The sequence below is a fragment of the Zygotorulaspora mrakii genome, chromosome 3, assembly GCF_013402915.1.
Source record: "Zygotorulaspora mrakii chromosome 3, complete sequence".
In the NCBI taxonomy this organism is placed as follows: domain Eukaryota; kingdom Fungi; phylum Ascomycota; class Saccharomycetes; order Saccharomycetales; family Saccharomycetaceae; genus Zygotorulaspora; species Zygotorulaspora mrakii.
In genome coordinates, this window is record NC_050721.1 from 817,667 (window position 1) to 833,432 (window position 15,766).

The 15,766-nt window shown below is 38.5% G+C and overlaps 10 protein-coding genes across 10 annotated transcripts; 3 read left to right on the forward strand and 7 right to left on the reverse strand.

Annotated features, from left to right (window-relative positions):
* Positions 1-132: 132 nt before the first annotated feature.
* On the reverse strand, positions 133-1,332 carry DXO1 (Dxo1p; the record flags this gene model as incomplete). Its single annotated transcript, XM_037287899.1, has 1 exon — positions 133-1,332. The coding sequence occupies one exon, from the start codon at positions 1,330-1,332 to the stop codon at positions 133-135; it is 1,200 nt and encodes a 399-aa protein (XP_037143794.1).
* Positions 1,333-2,207: 875 nt separating this feature from the next.
* Positions 2,208-2,516, forward strand: HG535_0C04210 (uncharacterized protein; the record flags this gene model as incomplete). The annotated part of the gene is made up of 1 exon (XM_037287900.1): positions 2,208-2,516. The coding sequence occupies one exon, from the start codon at positions 2,208-2,210 to the stop codon at positions 2,514-2,516; it is 309 nt and encodes a 102-aa protein (XP_037143795.1).
* Positions 2,517-2,613: 97 nt separating this feature from the next.
* On the reverse strand, positions 2,614-3,058 carry PFY1 (profilin; the record flags this gene model as incomplete). Its single annotated transcript, XM_037287901.1, has 2 exons — positions 2,614-2,981; positions 3,046-3,058. The coding sequence occupies 2 exons, from the start codon at positions 3,056-3,058 to the stop codon at positions 2,614-2,616; spliced, it is 381 nt and encodes a 126-aa protein (XP_037143796.1).
* Positions 3,059-3,323: 265 nt separating this feature from the next.
* Positions 3,324-4,694, reverse strand: LEO1 (Paf1-complex subunit LEO1; the record flags this gene model as incomplete). The annotated part of the gene is made up of 1 exon (XM_037287902.1): positions 3,324-4,694. One exon carries the CDS (start codon positions 4,692-4,694, stop codon positions 3,324-3,326), a length of 1,371 nt encoding a protein of 456 aa, XP_037143797.1.
* A 350-nt stretch (positions 4,695-5,044) lies between these two features.
* CTS2 (putative chitinase) lies at positions 5,045-6,598 on the forward strand (the record flags this gene model as incomplete). The annotated part of the gene is made up of 1 exon (XM_037287903.1): positions 5,045-6,598. The coding sequence occupies one exon, from the start codon at positions 5,045-5,047 to the stop codon at positions 6,596-6,598; it is 1,554 nt and encodes a 517-aa protein (XP_037143798.1).
* A 148-nt stretch (positions 6,599-6,746) lies between these two features.
* On the reverse strand, positions 6,747-7,736 carry VPS74 (Vps74p; the record flags this gene model as incomplete). The annotated part of the gene is made up of 1 exon (XM_037287904.1): positions 6,747-7,736. One exon carries the CDS (start codon positions 7,734-7,736, stop codon positions 6,747-6,749), a length of 990 nt encoding a protein of 329 aa, XP_037143799.1.
* A 238-nt stretch (positions 7,737-7,974) lies between these two features.
* Positions 7,975-11,808, reverse strand: UBP2 (ubiquitin-specific protease UBP2; the record flags this gene model as incomplete). Its single annotated transcript, XM_037287905.1, has 1 exon — positions 7,975-11,808. One exon carries the CDS (start codon positions 11,806-11,808, stop codon positions 7,975-7,977), a length of 3,834 nt encoding a protein of 1,277 aa, XP_037143800.1.
* Positions 11,809-12,481: 673 nt separating this feature from the next.
* FRQ1 (frequenin) lies at positions 12,482-13,054 on the forward strand (the record flags this gene model as incomplete). Its single annotated transcript, XM_037287906.1, has 1 exon — positions 12,482-13,054. The coding sequence occupies one exon, from the start codon at positions 12,482-12,484 to the stop codon at positions 13,052-13,054; it is 573 nt and encodes a 190-aa protein (XP_037143801.1).
* A 125-nt stretch (positions 13,055-13,179) lies between these two features.
* On the reverse strand, positions 13,180-13,878 carry CAT5 (putative monooxygenase CAT5; the record flags this gene model as incomplete). Its single annotated transcript, XM_037287907.1, has 1 exon — positions 13,180-13,878. One exon carries the CDS (start codon positions 13,876-13,878, stop codon positions 13,180-13,182), a length of 699 nt encoding a protein of 232 aa, XP_037143802.1.
* Positions 13,879-14,078: 200 nt separating this feature from the next.
* PHO92 (mRNA-binding phosphate metabolism regulator) lies at positions 14,079-14,912 on the reverse strand (the record flags this gene model as incomplete). The annotated part of the gene is made up of 1 exon (XM_037287908.1): positions 14,079-14,912. One exon carries the CDS (start codon positions 14,910-14,912, stop codon positions 14,079-14,081), a length of 834 nt encoding a protein of 277 aa, XP_037143803.1.
* Between the last annotated feature and the right edge of the window lie 854 nt (positions 14,913-15,766).

Genomic DNA, 15,766 nt, shown 5'->3' on the forward strand with positions numbered 1-15,766 from the left:
TAAACCGCAATTTGAAAATTTTGGACTTTTCATGATTGGTTAGTGAGAATAACTAAGAAAAGAAGATATAGAGAGAGGAAATACACATGAGAGGCTGCTCAATATTACTTGGCCCAATGCTACCGGAAATTTTTATATAGAAGAAGTACTATACTTCTGGATAATTGTCTTTGCATAGCGAGGTACAGAATTCAACTGATTGATTTTTATTGCGTGATTAGTATAAAACACCACTTTGAAAGATTGTGACGGAGTTATATCATTTGTGCAATGCAAGAGATTTTGTGTGATCGCATGTATGCAATGATGAAACCATGCGACAGCTACGTTCGGATTGAAATCTTTATATCGCTTGTTTCTTGGTAGACTTGGGTTGGTCAAATCAGCATATAACTTTTCTCTTGAGTACCACAGTAAATCACGTAGTATGCCACCTTGATCTCTCAGCCCTATAATAAGGTCTGATTGAGGAATTAGAGAAATCTGAACCCAAGTTTTGAGCATTTTTCTTCTGTGATGGATGTTATGTAAGTTTAGTTTAGAATAGCATTTTAACTCCGTGTACATATTTTTTAATTCATTGATGGCATCCATTTCGCATCTAAGTATCAAGTTAACATCTTTTTCCTTGATGAATCCCTCTACTATGGAAAAATAAGGTCTTGTGTCGTTATGAGTCAATGCTCTCTCTAATGCAATGCCTGTATAGGCCATTTTCTTCATCCTGTTATCACTGCCAGCCGGAAGCATTTTTTTCCTGGTATTATCAAGAGAGAAAAGGATCTTGCCACTCCCAAATGTGGTACATATCATGGAGAATTCATCACCATCAAAAAGTGACATTACCATTTCAACGATATGATGCCTCGGTGATAAAATGGTTTGTACCTCATCGGACAAGTGCGACAACGAAAATGACGAAGTGGATCGAAGCTTATTGTAGTACTGGAAACAGGGAGTTGCATCGTCCAGTTCCTGCAATGTAGGTGGATTATGGTTTTCATAATCGCTGTACAAGTTTGCGCCCAAAAACTTTCTCTTGTACTCAATTGAATTTAGATCGCACAATTGCGATATATCACGGCTGAGTCTCGGAATCGTTGGCAGATCAAAATGAGTTCCTAACAATAAGCATCCATTATGGTAGGTAGCAACTTCTCTACACTCTGTATAAAAGTGCCATGGGCGTTTTACAGAATAGCAGATCTTAGGAACTGTAAAGCACTCTCCTGGAATGCATGCTACAGCCTGTTTTTTTTTTGTTTTAGGCCTACTCTTGTTTTTCTTCTCCTTGACGCCTTGACTGCCATTCGTATTGGTCTTTAGCTGCATAGCTACCGGTTATTGTAATGCTGCCATATAGTTTACCGGTGAGTATATTTGTCTCTTTGTTCTTCATTAGTGTTCGAGTTGTCTCAGGCAGCGAGATCATCAAGGTAAAAAGTTTTCAAAATTATGTAAACCCTTGAAAAATAGGAAGGCTTGACTGTTGCGTAACTCCTAGGGCGTGGTACTCAGCTGTTTTACCCATGAATTTTGAATTTCCAGATGATGCTTCTGTCTAAATATATTCCAAGAGGCTCGCTGTGGCTCTGCCCGCTCTTTCTTATAGGTTCTGATCTATTAATGCCAACCTATGGCAAGGATAAGAAAAGTTTAAGAAATGTTCAAAAGACACTCTCTAAAAAGAAGCCACGACGTGCAAACCATGCAAAACGTATCATTAATTTGCGCAAAGAAGGATGATTTACGCAGGAGGACTCTGCAGCATTAGTAATAGGAGTATGCACGGTGCATACTTATTTCTACGTCACGACAATCGCTACTTCTTCACTTTCCCACCAATGTATATCTCACATCGGTACAAATGGCTGCCAGTAGCACATATGGGCTCATAGAAGTGAAAAGCCATATTGAACAGCAAGATATTTCAGTCGTTTAATGTCACGGTCTGATAGCATTTTCTACCGTTTTCATCACCTTTTATAGAGTATGATCGAACATTGACAAATGCTACCGCCAACTCCCAGGTGAAACGTAGTACAGGATCCCCGGGCCACCTTTTTTGCTCTTATTTCATTTTTTTATGTCGCAAATGCGGATTCTAATCAATCGATCACAAGTTTAAAAAACGAGCTCTTCTTGGAAACCCTCCTAACAATGCACATCAAAAGGATTGACAGAAAAGACAATTAAGATAAATATAAATGGTCGAGTGGTGCGCAATTGTTTTCGACAAAGCTGACAGATCAAAGGCAAGACCTGCACATTTGGCAGGTATTCCACCTTTAGTGGAACAAGGTAAACTGGTATGTGCTGGTGCTATTTACAACGAGCCAAAGGAAAAAGGCGGAGAGCGCACTTTCGCTGGATCTCACTTGCAAATCGTTGCAGACACCAAGAAGGAAGCTTTGGATATTATAAAATCTGATACTTTTGCGAAAGAGGGTATCTGGGACCTTGACAACATCATTCTCTACCAATTCGGTTGCGCAGTTCGCATTCCCAAAAGCTGAGAGGGAAATAAATTTTTGAAACCTATTTAAGAAAACATATAGTTATGTAGTACTAAATATAGACACCAATAGGTTTCATGTATCACACTGCTGCCCTCTAATACTGCACACTGATCAGGTAATCTGCCAGCTGTTCGACAATCTTGGTAGCTTCACCTGCTTGAACGCTTGGTGGGTAATGCGCAATGAGCACTGTCTGTTTGGTTCTTACACAGATTACACCTTCAGCATCATGTCTACCGTAAATACTTCTATCATCAGCTCTCAACAGCATGAATTTTTGACCTTGAATGTGCAACCCGTTGCTTTGTAAACCAGAAGGATTGTCGAACCCTTGCACAATCTCGCGAATCTCGTTAGCTTGCAAGTTCAGTCCACCTGAGCTGGCCCAAGCAGAGTCCCCTGCTCTAGAATATATGACAGCTTTGTCAACTTTACCAGTTCCCAAAAGGTTGTCAGTGTACGCTAAGAAATATAAAGTTAGTCACAATTCAAAACATCTTCAAGCTTTTACCTTCCCATAACATACCTTGCCAAGACATATTTATAGTATACTAAAGTTAGTTGATCAATTCAATGTCCAGGAGGCAAAGAGCGGTCCTGTACCATCTATCACTGCTCTTTTCAAGGTGGTGGTGATCTATTTTCTGAAACTCGTTGCTCCGAGTTTCGTTCCATAGAAAGAACAGTAAATCTAACACCGGGTAATAAGCTATTATTTGGTATTTCGCTCTTTATATTACACAACTATCTATACATTAGAAGTGGGTGTGGGTTGGATTCTATTAATTCTGATTCACTCTGATACTATTCATCGTCTTCATCGTCAATGACAGCGACTTTTCTTCTTTTTGTTTCACCCTCTGAGTCAGTGGCAGTTTTTTCTTGCTTGTATGTGTCAGCGCCTGTTCTTTTTAAGGCTCTCAATCTCTCTGCTTTGGCGTCGTCCTCATCTTCCTCATGGTCTGCATCATCGTTACTGTCTGCATCATCTAGTAGTTCGTCTTCATCCTCGTCAGGGTATTCAACTTCTTCATCGTCGTCATCCACAATGAAATCATCGCGCTCGTATTCGTTATGTCTGGAAGAGGAAGCATAGGAGTCTGGCTCCATTGATGCTGCCCTGTTCTTCTTGTAACCGTTATTGTATTCAAATGAACCCGCAGTGTCAGGCGAGTCTCTATTCTCCATTTCTTTTAGTTGTCTCTTCCTTCTTTCTCTGACTCTTTGCTGCTGTTGTCTTTCTAATTCATTCTTTTCCAGCTCTGGATCTTTGTTGACTATGTAGATACCTGGTCCACTGACTTGCCTTTGGTTTCTCTTCTTGACTGCTTTTGTCAGTTTTTGATGCATTTTTGAGTTCGTGGATGTTGGAATGAACATTAGCGACTTGGTGATCTCACCTCCTTCAGAGCATTGCATTAGCTCTTGCTGATCGTGAGAAACCGCGAAAAAAGTGTTCTCCGTGTCATTTACTAATATATCGGTGTACTCATCTCCTAATTTTAGCGAAAACTTGCCATCAGACCATTCCACTATCTGGGCATTAGATTCTTTATACACCTGCTGATTTTCATCTTTTGAGTATCTCCATCTAATCGTATTTTCGTCTATTAGACTTTCGCCTAATTGGTCTTCTTTGGAAGAATTTTCGAGTCTCTCCTGTACTTTTGTTTCGAAACTTGGTGGATCAAATGGTATTGGATCAATAGTAAGGAATTCGGGAACTTTTGCGTAATATATGACAGGCTTTGAACCGTTAGCATCTTCAATGGCACGATATGGGACAATGTGTCTCACTAATTCAACGCTTTCTTCCTTGAAGTGATGCTGGGAGCTTTCTTCCTCGCTCAAATTATCTATATCTTCACCATAAAACTTTCTGGTATACATTGCTTGTTCCTCTGCTTCGTCATCATCCAAGCCTAGACGAATTCGCTGACTTTTCTCACGCTCACCATCACTGGCATCCTTATCTTCTTCGTTCTCTGACTCAGAACCAGAGTTAGTAACTGACCCAGTACCCACATTATCATTTTCATCTTCGTCTTCTTCACCAAAAAGATCATCCATAGCTTGATCAGGCGATTCACTGCTTGATTCCTCAACTGGTTTCGCATCAGCTGGTGCAGCCTGTTTGCCTTCAATCTCACCACTTCTTTCGCTCTGTTCAGACATCGTTCAATACAATTGAAGTTACGACCCGCTCCCTAGTTACCTGATGATCGCACAGATGGTAACGAACAGATTATAGTAAATGTTTCAGCCCCGATTAGTCGCTTGGTACCTGTGATATTTTCATTTTTTTTTCTTAAGCGAAAGTCGCTTGACTTTAAAGGGAAATCTACAAGTGCAAAGAATGAAAGATTGAATTAAGTAGAAACATGAAACCATTGTGGAGTCCTCTTCGTCTGATCTTTCGGTCTTTTATTTAAACCACAAATGAATATTTTGATCTCGCTCAGTTCCTTGCACACGTCAAGAGTTTCTAAGGCTAATCGTAAAGATTACTGTGCTTAGTTGAGTACATGATTTGGACAATCCACATCAGTGTCGTTTTATTTGTGTTAATCAGCATCCTCGCGGAGATGTGCTTTCATGAGAAGCTGTTCAAGCCTTTATTGAGAAAAAAGGTTCTTGATCATATTCAGTCGAATGCAAATATGCAAAGAAATGCTTCAAGAATGAGTATCGATGATGAAAATGGGTACAGCTGTGGGCTTTATTATTCTAACTGGTCACCTTATTCGCCGCGTTTGCATTATCCTCATGATATAAATTTGTCACAAGTATCTCATATCTATTACTCTTTTTTCTTGGTTGATGGCGAAACTGGTACCCTGAAGTCTAGTGATGAATGGTCTGATTTTGCAATGGATATATACAAACCTTTGGCAATAAAATTGAATAAATTAAACCGCGAAGATGTGGACCAAGAGCTATATGCCAAAAATTTACCAATGGGACTAATTGGAGAATTGAATTTTTTACGCCATTCCAATGTTTTAGGGGATAAGAACGCAAAAGACTTCAAAGTTATAATGTCCGTCGGTGGATGGTCAAATCGTCAGGAATTTCCCAAAGTTGTCAGAGATGCGAAAAAGTTTGATAAATTCATTGATTCTTGCGTTGATACTATGTTCAAGTATGGATTTGATGGGATTGACTTGGATTGGGAGTTTCCGGAGGATGATGGCTTTGAACCACAGAAATATCTTGAAATAGTGCAAAATCTCAGAAGAAAACTTGACGATTTGGAATCTGATATATTTGGTGGCCATTCTGCTGGTAATCATAATAGGTTTCACTTATCCATGGCAACACCAGGCTTTGCTGAAAAATTGAATATTATGCCCATAGTGGAAATGAACAAGCACATTGATATTTGGAACATGATGACCTACGATTATTATGGAGAATGGTCAGAAACTACAGGATACCATAGTAATCTTTATGACAGCGGCCCCCAGAATGAAAAGGTAGACATGCTATACAAATATTCACACTCTTCGGGTAGCGATGAACGTCTCTGCGGTAATGCGGCAGTGACACAAATGATTGAGAAATTTGGAGTCGACTCCAAGAAAATTACCTTGGGAATGGCTGCGTATGGTAGAGGGTTCAAAAAGGTGTCCGCGAATAAGACAGATACTAGATTTATTGACAAGGCTTTTCATGGTGTCAGTGGCGGATCTGATGGAGAGACAGGAATTTGGCTATACAACCAGTTGCCCTTGGGCGGTTCAAATGAAGTATTTGATCCCGATTACGTTTCTGCTTTTTGTTTCAATCCCAAGTCAAAAACTTTTGTTGGCTACGACAACGTTGATTCTGTTAGTGTCAAGACTCAGTATATCAAAGATATGAAATTGGCAGGCGGATTTTGGTGGGAATCGTGTGGAGATACCCACAATGATCCATCAAGATCTCTCGTAAATACTTTTGTGAATGAAATCACTTCGATTAAGAAGTTTCCAAATTCCATGTATCATCAATCTAGTGTTCTAAAGTACTATATCAAAAGATATGGAGCTGGAGGTTTTTTAACGTCCATATTTGCTCAAATGATTGAGGCGAAGTGAACACACAAGAGATTTTTCTCGATTCTTTCTGCGTGCCGTTCAATGTTCTTCTTTATTCAACATATACTTTTATATCAACTATTATACAAAGATGAAAAATTAACTTCACTCTGTCTTTAATTTCTCTGAGAATTTGGTAAGCCATTTTTCATAATATCATATCCATTCTGGAAAATACTTCAAATACACCGGCCACTACTTCTAACTGTAATGCAGAATTTTTATGCGACTCGATCTCTTCTTGAACTTCCTTATTTAAATTGATTGAAAGCCCCGATTCACTTTGATTATCCAATACAAATGGATACTGCGAGAATTGTTCCAACAGCTCATCGGCTCTGGAGATGGCCTTATCCCTCTTTTCATAGTCTAGAGATGTTAAAATATTTTCCAAGACGTTCGCACGATAAGATCCACATATTAATGCAATTGTCCTGATCAGTTTGAACGATGTCGTTTCTGGAAAATAGTCATTGTAGTTAAGCTCCATGTTTCTAGAGACTAGGACGGATAATATTCTCCTTTTGATAGCTTCCTTACAGCCTGAATCTGTAACGGGATGAGTTGCCATATCAAAGAGAAAAAAATTCTTCATTTCTGTTCTCAATACGCCCTTATCAACTAAACCTTTAGCCAGCCTTTCTCTGACTTGTTTCAATTGGTAATTAATCTTCAATAGATTCCAGGTTTCACCACTTAGTAAATCAATCCAATTTGCAATTGTCGATGGCTCATCATTTCTCATCAACTGTAAAGTCTCATCCAATAAAACTTCGCCAGTTTTGCTCACATCCACAACTTCGATTAATCTCTCGGAGATGTCGTATCTCTTCCTTGAAGGGTCATCCATGATTCTAATATTGCCTCTCAATGCAAGCTCAATGAGTATACATCCACGTAATGCGTATGAAATGTTATCATTCCAAAATGAAAGATACCCTTCTTTATCTTTCAAACCTAGCAGCAACACCTCTTCCATCAATGTGAGCTTAGGTATTTTGACATTTTCAGTGATCTTGGCTTCTTCTGGATCATACGCAACTTTCTTTGACGACGATTCATCATAATTGTTCCCCTGGATTTCACTGTTTTCGGTGGAATCAACACGATTTACCCTACGACGCTGCAGATTTGACATTTTTCCTTTTCAAAGGCCCTCCCAATACGAATTGACCGCCAACGCCTAATCGTTTGTTAAAGGATTTCAGGTGGGTACCTAATTTTACTTCATTTCTTATTGAAATTTGGCGCAACTTTGGCGAACCTACGATCTGTAAGAATTCTGAAAATAAGAACAATACCGTTTAACGCGATTATTCTGAAAGATTTAATGAAAGGGATAGTCAGCAGAAGAATGTGAATGCCTCTATATGTATCTATATGTTTTGTTGTACTATTCTTTTCAATGGTTCGATATCCGCCTCGTTGCCTTTTTTGACATAGACGAGGAAGTACGGTGTAGCTGTATTACCAGAGGCAAAATTGAATACTTCACTTTCGGGAACTTCCGTAATGGTTTCATCGTTGTACTTTCTCCAAATGCCATTCTTGTAGCTATCTTTTATGTATATCCAGTAGTGACCATAACTTGCCTCCCCTCTGTGTATGAAAACTGCAAACAAGGAGTATGCTAGGTTTTTGAAATCGTCAAACTGTTTAGGGATTTTCAACTCCAATGTCTGGATTTCATGGTAAAGTTTTGTTAGTTCGTTATCAACTTCTGATATGAAACCATTTAATTTTTGAAATAGTTCATCTTTTCCGGTGATTTCAATATTTTGAGACTCTAGTATGTCAGATTTCAGAATTTTAGAAGTCTCTATATAGGCCGCTTTTCTTGAAATCCCAAGTTCATTTGTGCTTAACAGTTCCTTCTGACGCTTCTTCAACTGGAGTAGTTCCTTCTTCATTGCCTCGGTTTCGCGCTTTCTCTCCAAGAGAACTTTATCTGTTGTGTCGGTATACCTGTCCATATACAACAATTGGTTGAAGGGCAAAGGATCAATTGACTTCACAGGCATGAATCTTTCACGATCATAGTAAACTCTTTGGATTTGAATTTGTAAAATGGTGGGGAATTCGGTAACAGCTAAAGTTCTTTTAACTTCTCCGTATTCCTCCATCGTTAGATATTCATCACTGAAATATGAATCAAGTGCATCATAAATGTCTTTTGAATGATCCCCAATGTTGACCAATAATGAAAGGAACCTTTCGATTTTTGTGCGTACCCCAGCTTCAATGTTTAGAGGAACGATATTTTGTTTAATGTTACCATAGAAGAGCTCTTTCACAAGATCATTCTGCTCATTATCCTCACCGAGATTTATTGGATAGGATGCACTTTCCAGTTGAAATAACACATTTCCAATGCATTCAGTAACATCCTGTTGTCTTCCCATTTCAAGTGCATTTTCTAATTGATCGGGGCTAATTTTTGGAGATTTATTCCCCATTTCTTCCTGTTCCAGATCGAGCATATTGATATCTTCGTTTTCGTTTACTGTATTATCGTTGCATTGTGGGTTTTCTTCTGTTTCATCTAATGGAAGTTCCATATTTTCATCTTTATCCTCATCTTTAAAATCTATCAAGGATGCCTCTCCGTTCACCGGTGCTGATTCCTCATGATCGGCATGAGCACCATTACTTTTTAACTTTTCTTCATCATCATTTGAGTCTGAAAGTAATTTCAAGTCCACAATCATACTACTTGGTGCGAAAGCCAAGAAGGCCAATTTTTCTCTTGGCGTAACACATCTTTCCTTTGAATGAATCATATCACGAAACAAATCTCTTAACTCATATATGAAATAAATTGACCTTTGTACCTCAGAATCACTGACTTCTCTGCCGCCAATTCTTCTTGAAGTGTTTCGACCATTCGATTTCAAATCTTTTATGGTACTATTATAATTCAGAACCCATTCTCTCAGAGGCGCTATAGAAAAATAATATTGGAGCAAAGAGTTTAGGTAGCAAGTGTTACCAATATTATTCAAACCAATAGGCCAATCATTAGCAGGAAGGCAACTGGCATCAATAATACCAGTGTTAATAAAATGCAAAATGAATTTGGAATTTCTTTCAAGTCCAATTCTTGTCAAAGCGGCTTTCAATTTCAGAAAATTATCTGACTCAAAATTGTGTTCAGCATACCACTTCCTTTGAAAAATTTCCAAGATGGTATCGTCGCTAGCATTTTCATTGATTTGAAGTAATTCCAATGCTTCCATGTAAGAAAGTCTTGATGAACCATAGTATTCTTCAAATTCTGGACATTGAACCATTAGAAAATCAAATAGAGACAAGCTTTTTTTATGAATAGCAACTGTGTAAAGAGCTCTATCACAGTCTATTTTTAGACCGGGGGAATCATTTGCCTTTATTGAGTATGCTGTTTGTATAACATCTTCGTCAACGGACTGGTCCACTTCTAAAATATCGTATGCTTTTGAAACAAGCTTGTATGGCTCATAATCCGCTAAAAACTTAAGTTTTGGCGAATTTTTATATTTTGCTATGAGACACAGAGCGTTTTTCAAATCTGAATGCTTGTTCGGGTAGGAATGATTCAATGATTCAGTTTGATATATTGTTATCAACACTGAATCATTAATTGTAGAAACGTCTATTTCTTTGGAATCAATGCCAAATAATCTCAATGCATGGTCAAGAGATTCCTGCCCAACAACATCCTGTTTACCACAATACGCAATCAGTTGAAATGATCCCTTTCTGTTGGCAATGAAAGTCAAAGCATCAAAATAAATACCTATGTTTTCTGAGTCCAAAACGCATTGGGTCTCATAATTTTTGATGATATCACGGTCAACATAGTAATGACATGTTGAAAGATTCACGAAGTGATAATTTGTATCGAGCGTTGAAGATGGATCTCCGGAGATTGATTTATACTCCTCCAAAGTATGAAACCAAGGTGATGTTGTGTAGGCCGTTTGAACAATGTTGAATGCGCGTATTACTCTTGGAACTTTCTTTAATTCTTCGCCAACTAATAACTTGACAGAAAATTTCCCTAAAAATATTAATTCAATGCATTTTCTGATAAAGGATTCTCTCAGCTTTCTTTGTTTCCAATCCTTTAAGTAATTGGTTAAATCAGGAGGCTCGTATTCTGGAACTTCTTCACCGGTCTCTTCATTTTTTCCCATAAATAGTCTGAAATCATACTTCATTGTCAACCACTTCGGATCTATGTGTGAATTCAGCACTACATTATCTGAGTTTATTGTTTTCAAAGGTTCTTCGGCGCTTGTACGATTCAATGGCCCTCTGAATATTTTGAAAAGCGTATTTATGCATTCAGCAGGACATACGACATTACTCGGATCTAGTGATTCAAACTTTTGGCATGCCCTTTCATATCGATTGTTGATCGCATCTTGCGACCATAATTGTTCCGCATCTACTTTCTCGAATTCTGGTTTAAAAATTTCGATTAAAATTAATTTATTTGTGTCCTCAGAAACATATATTGCGTAATCTATCAGGCGGGGATTGTTTGAATCAAACGTTAAAAGATCCATTTTATCGAAAGGATGTAAATCTGTCTCATCAATCATATGGAAACGCGACAAGCCTAATCGTTTTTTTGTCTGTTCCAAAATTGTTCTAGTTTTTACAGTTATTTTTATATGGTAAATTTGAGAATCAATGAACGTCTCTGGCGTTATCTTTTCCTGCTTCACCCGATCGATTAAGACACCCATAAAGACATTCAATTTATTGTGTTCCGGACAAGAAACGGAGGGTAATTCATATTTGCTTTCCAGGACAACTTGGTCTACTAATGTTCCTAATGAGTATGGTTGCATGTCGACTATTCTCCTCGAGTAGTTCAACACAGGCAAGCGGAGAACACCGTTATGCAAGTCTGAATACAAAATGCTATGCTCCTCTGAATTAATAAAGGATATATCCCGCAATATGTCATCCAAAATTCGATCAGAAGTCTTAAATGGGAACTTCGAGCCTATATCAGGGTATAGAAGCATCTTTCCCGTATCGCCAACTTGATCATCTAACACATCCAACACTTCACCTCTTAGACTCTCAGATTGGCCTAATTTCTCAAAACTATCACCTTGCCTCGATTCCAAGTCTATATCGTCAGTGAACCCACTACCGTTGATACCGAGGCCATCTCGATCACCGTTCTCTTCCACAAACTCATTCTTTTGAAGCATACTTTATATAACTGAAAAGGTGAGGCAGCAAAGCCAATTCAATTGACCAAAGGTTTATCTACCTTAATCGATGTAAAATCAGAACCAGCGCGGCCTCTTTATTATTACCTAGGTACTTGTATCCTATTTCATCATGGTGGCAAGTTCAAGTAAGGGATAGTGAGGTGAATTAACTACTTCGCTGAACGTGAGGAATGATATAATGAAGAACTATGCCATCTTATATAGAAGATAGCGCCAAGTTCCATTTGTTTGAGCCCAATTCTCCTAATCCAAGCAAATGAGCAGTCAGAATCATCGCTTCACTTCTCACCAGTGAGATTTCCGTCGTTTCAGACCTCTTTACAAGTAGAAGGGAAATTATATACCAATGGCCAAGAATGTGCTACAACTCATTGTAATCTGTCTTTGCGAATGCAAATTGATTAAAGCTTTAATCAGGAACAAGAATCATTGGTCGCGTCAACTATTCTTCCTAGTCAGTAAATTATTTCGCACATTGGCTTTTTTCAACTCCAGTATATGGAAATTCAATCAGTTCCTTTCGGGTTCTGAAAAAGGGCTCCGAATTCTCTTACACACAGATAAAAACACAGTTTAAGATCAACAGCCTTGATAATATAGAATAGACTTTGCGCAAGTTGCATAAAACGCTAGTTACTGATTTCTCGCGATGGGAGCCAAGGCATCTAAATTATCGAAGGATGACCTCACAAGTCTGAGACAGTCAACATATTTCGACCGCAGAGAAATTCAACAGTGGCACAAAGGATTTCTGAGAGATTGTCCAAGTGGGCAATTGACGAGAGAAGATTTCATCAAAATATATAAGCAATTTTTTCCATTCGGTTCCCCAGAAGAGTTTGCTACACACGTTTTCAGTGTATTTGATAAAGACAATAGTGGAGTTGTTGATTTCAAAGAGTTTATTACTGTGCTGAGTACTACCTCCAGAGGCACATTGGAGGAAAAACTGGTGTGGACATTCCAGTTGTACGACCTGAATCATGATGGGTACATAACATATGATGAAATGCTGACTATTGTAACAAGTATATATAAGATGATTGGCTCGATGGTCAAATTAAGTGATGATGAGGCAACACCAGAACTGAGGGTTAAAAAAATTTTTAGTATTATGGACAAGAATGAGGATGGGTACATTACTTTAGAGGAATTTAGAGAGGGTTCGAAAGTTGACCCCTCAATCGTTAGCTCTTTAAATCTGTACGACGGGCTAGTATAAAAAGAGATCGAAATAAGACATTTCATCAAATCATTAAGCAGCTATATTCTTTTTTTTTTGTTTCATTAGACGTTTTTCTTCATTATATACTGCGCCTTAAGAACTTCAACATCAAGGCAGACGAGTTAGATCCTCTCTGCAGTCCAAACTGCAGCCTTGCAGATCCCTTTAATACCTTCCGTCAATAACATGTAAGGAACAGCCTTCTTTGAGTCATGTTCAATAGCAGTCTCCAAATGTTCCAGTTCTTCATCTCGAAATTGCCTAATGGTTTCTGTGAGACTATTAACCTCTGGAGGAACTGAAACTGAGCCATTCGCTTTTTTTAAATCAAACTGATTCGTTAAACAGCGAAGCTGTTGGTTGTAATGACGCCCAATTACCGTTTCTACTGCTTCAGTGCATGCCATTGCTGCTTGTGGAGAAATTACGGCTGTTCCAGCACCCATTACAAAGGCACCTAGCTTCCATATAGGTGTAAATAAAGAAGGTCTAACTCTTTTCTTGACCTGTAAGCTATTAAACGTTTTATGATGGTGTATTTCTTGATCCCACATATGCTGTAAAACAGGTTTCAAATGAGGGTATTTGCTCGACAAAACGAAGTACTGACCTGCGTAAATGTAGTCAGCACCTAGTTCACCAGCTTGATCTACACGAACAACACGATCTAGATATGCAGCTTGAGCCTCAGATAATGGGAAATGCCTATTTTCATTTTGGGAACGCTTGGTTGGCTCTTTAGAGGTTGCATTTGTTGCCCGTAAACTTGACAAACGACTGAATTGACGTTTTGATATTCTAGGAAAGCTATTACGTAACATGTTTAAAGTACCTGAAAGTTCGAGAATGTGAGCTCTCGACTATTGTTCGGTTCCCTAAAGAAAACCCCTTCTTTTTCAATTTGATTGAGAAGTTCTTTTCAATAAATGTATTTTCACTTTTGCCTGGCGCTGCTGCGTATGGGCGAAGACGAATATATGGCATAACTCCACGATTTGGAGATATGCATCTACAAGCTAGCTCATTCTTCTCCTAAGAAAGATCCAACATCGGCTCTATTGTACAGAAAGGTGTGCAACATTGAAACACCCACCATTTCAGGAATTTCTTGGGTGTCTCTTGAGTGGGTGACAGGTTTCATATCATTTGAAGGGATTAAATGTTGCTTTAGCAATCTATTATGAATATTCCTCACAATGACCCACTTGACTCTGAAAGCCTTCCCATATTTATCGTTGTGCTCTGTCCATATGCTTGTATCTAAATTATCCTGCAAGTCTGATCCCATCTCGGCTACTCCACAGAATTTACCGGAACCATTTACTGAAAAGAAAAGATATACTTTCGCATTTGGATCCCTGCTTCTGTAAGCCTCTGAAAGTCTCCTGTTTCCATAATATGTTGAAGACCATATGCCATGTGCACATGACTCTGTTACATGTTCAAGACAAAACGATTTTATTACAAAATATCTTGATTTAACAGGAATATCAATGTGAGATGGGATGAGAAAGGGGGATTTACGACTTCTATCGTTTAGTCCCACCTCATTTCTCTCCCTTATTGCAGCTTGGGAGACACCGTTTTTACCCGACTGCGAATCACCAATTAAGTGTTCTGCATTGGAATGCCTATCTGGTAAAAATGCACCTCTACTATCAAATAGCCCTGACACAAAGAATTCTAAATCTCTCAAACTGTCTTCTATTGTCCTTTTTGGTGGCTGAAACATCGAGGTTTCTTTTAGTACCGATTGATTTGTCGTGGTTATGTAACTTTCGACTATGTTGCCAAAGCCTGTGTTCATCTTGCAGAGAATTCTCTTGATATCGATTTGAAAAGATAAAGAAAACATTTCTTAATTCTACTTCTAGTGGTTTGGTATATAATTTAGCCGCCGATGCCATTGCGCGTCTCCCGTGACAGCACTAAGAAAAGCAGAATTCGTACAGATATATAATAATCCAAAAGGTAGTTGGAAGCTCCATGATATGAAACACTAAACACCCAGCAAATAAGTTCATCTCCTCAACAAATCTTATTTTCGGTAGTGTTTTGAGCTGGAATTGCTTATCTATCTCGTTTCTGTGGAGTTAGCAAATGTAAACATTTTAAAGGACTAAAGTTATCCAACACTTGCCGTGAAGCGCAAGATAAGCCCTTCAGGGACAGTTTAATCAAAGCGAACAGCCTAATTGGTTTTGGCTCTAGACTTCAATTGCTTGTTCGAAGAAGCGGCGTTCCTCAATCTCTATCTAGAAGTGAGGCGACGTTAAGTACTGCAGCTAGCCCTTGTTCGGTTTCATAGCCTTTTCGCTATAACACGATACTGCAATGAAGTGAATAATTGAAAATACGCTACTCATGTTGAATTAGGTAAGCAATTATCGACTTAGTCATTCAATTGACTGGCCTGTATTATTTACAGTCTAAAACATAGATAATTTGCGTAGATGGTAAGTGACCACAATGAGGGCATATCCGTAGCCAATCACTACTTTTTGGACTTTTGCTTGTTATTTGCAAAACCCAAATGAGGATTGAGTTGGACTAACTACTCAACGATGAAGTGCAGCAGAGATGCTACTAAAAAAAGCCAGCTAACGAGCAATACCTTGTTTGTATCTTCAATTTTTAAAGGAAATAAGCTCAAGATACGATACTAAGGTCTTACTTCTTGAGACCATGTCCTGGACGAAACAAGTGAGC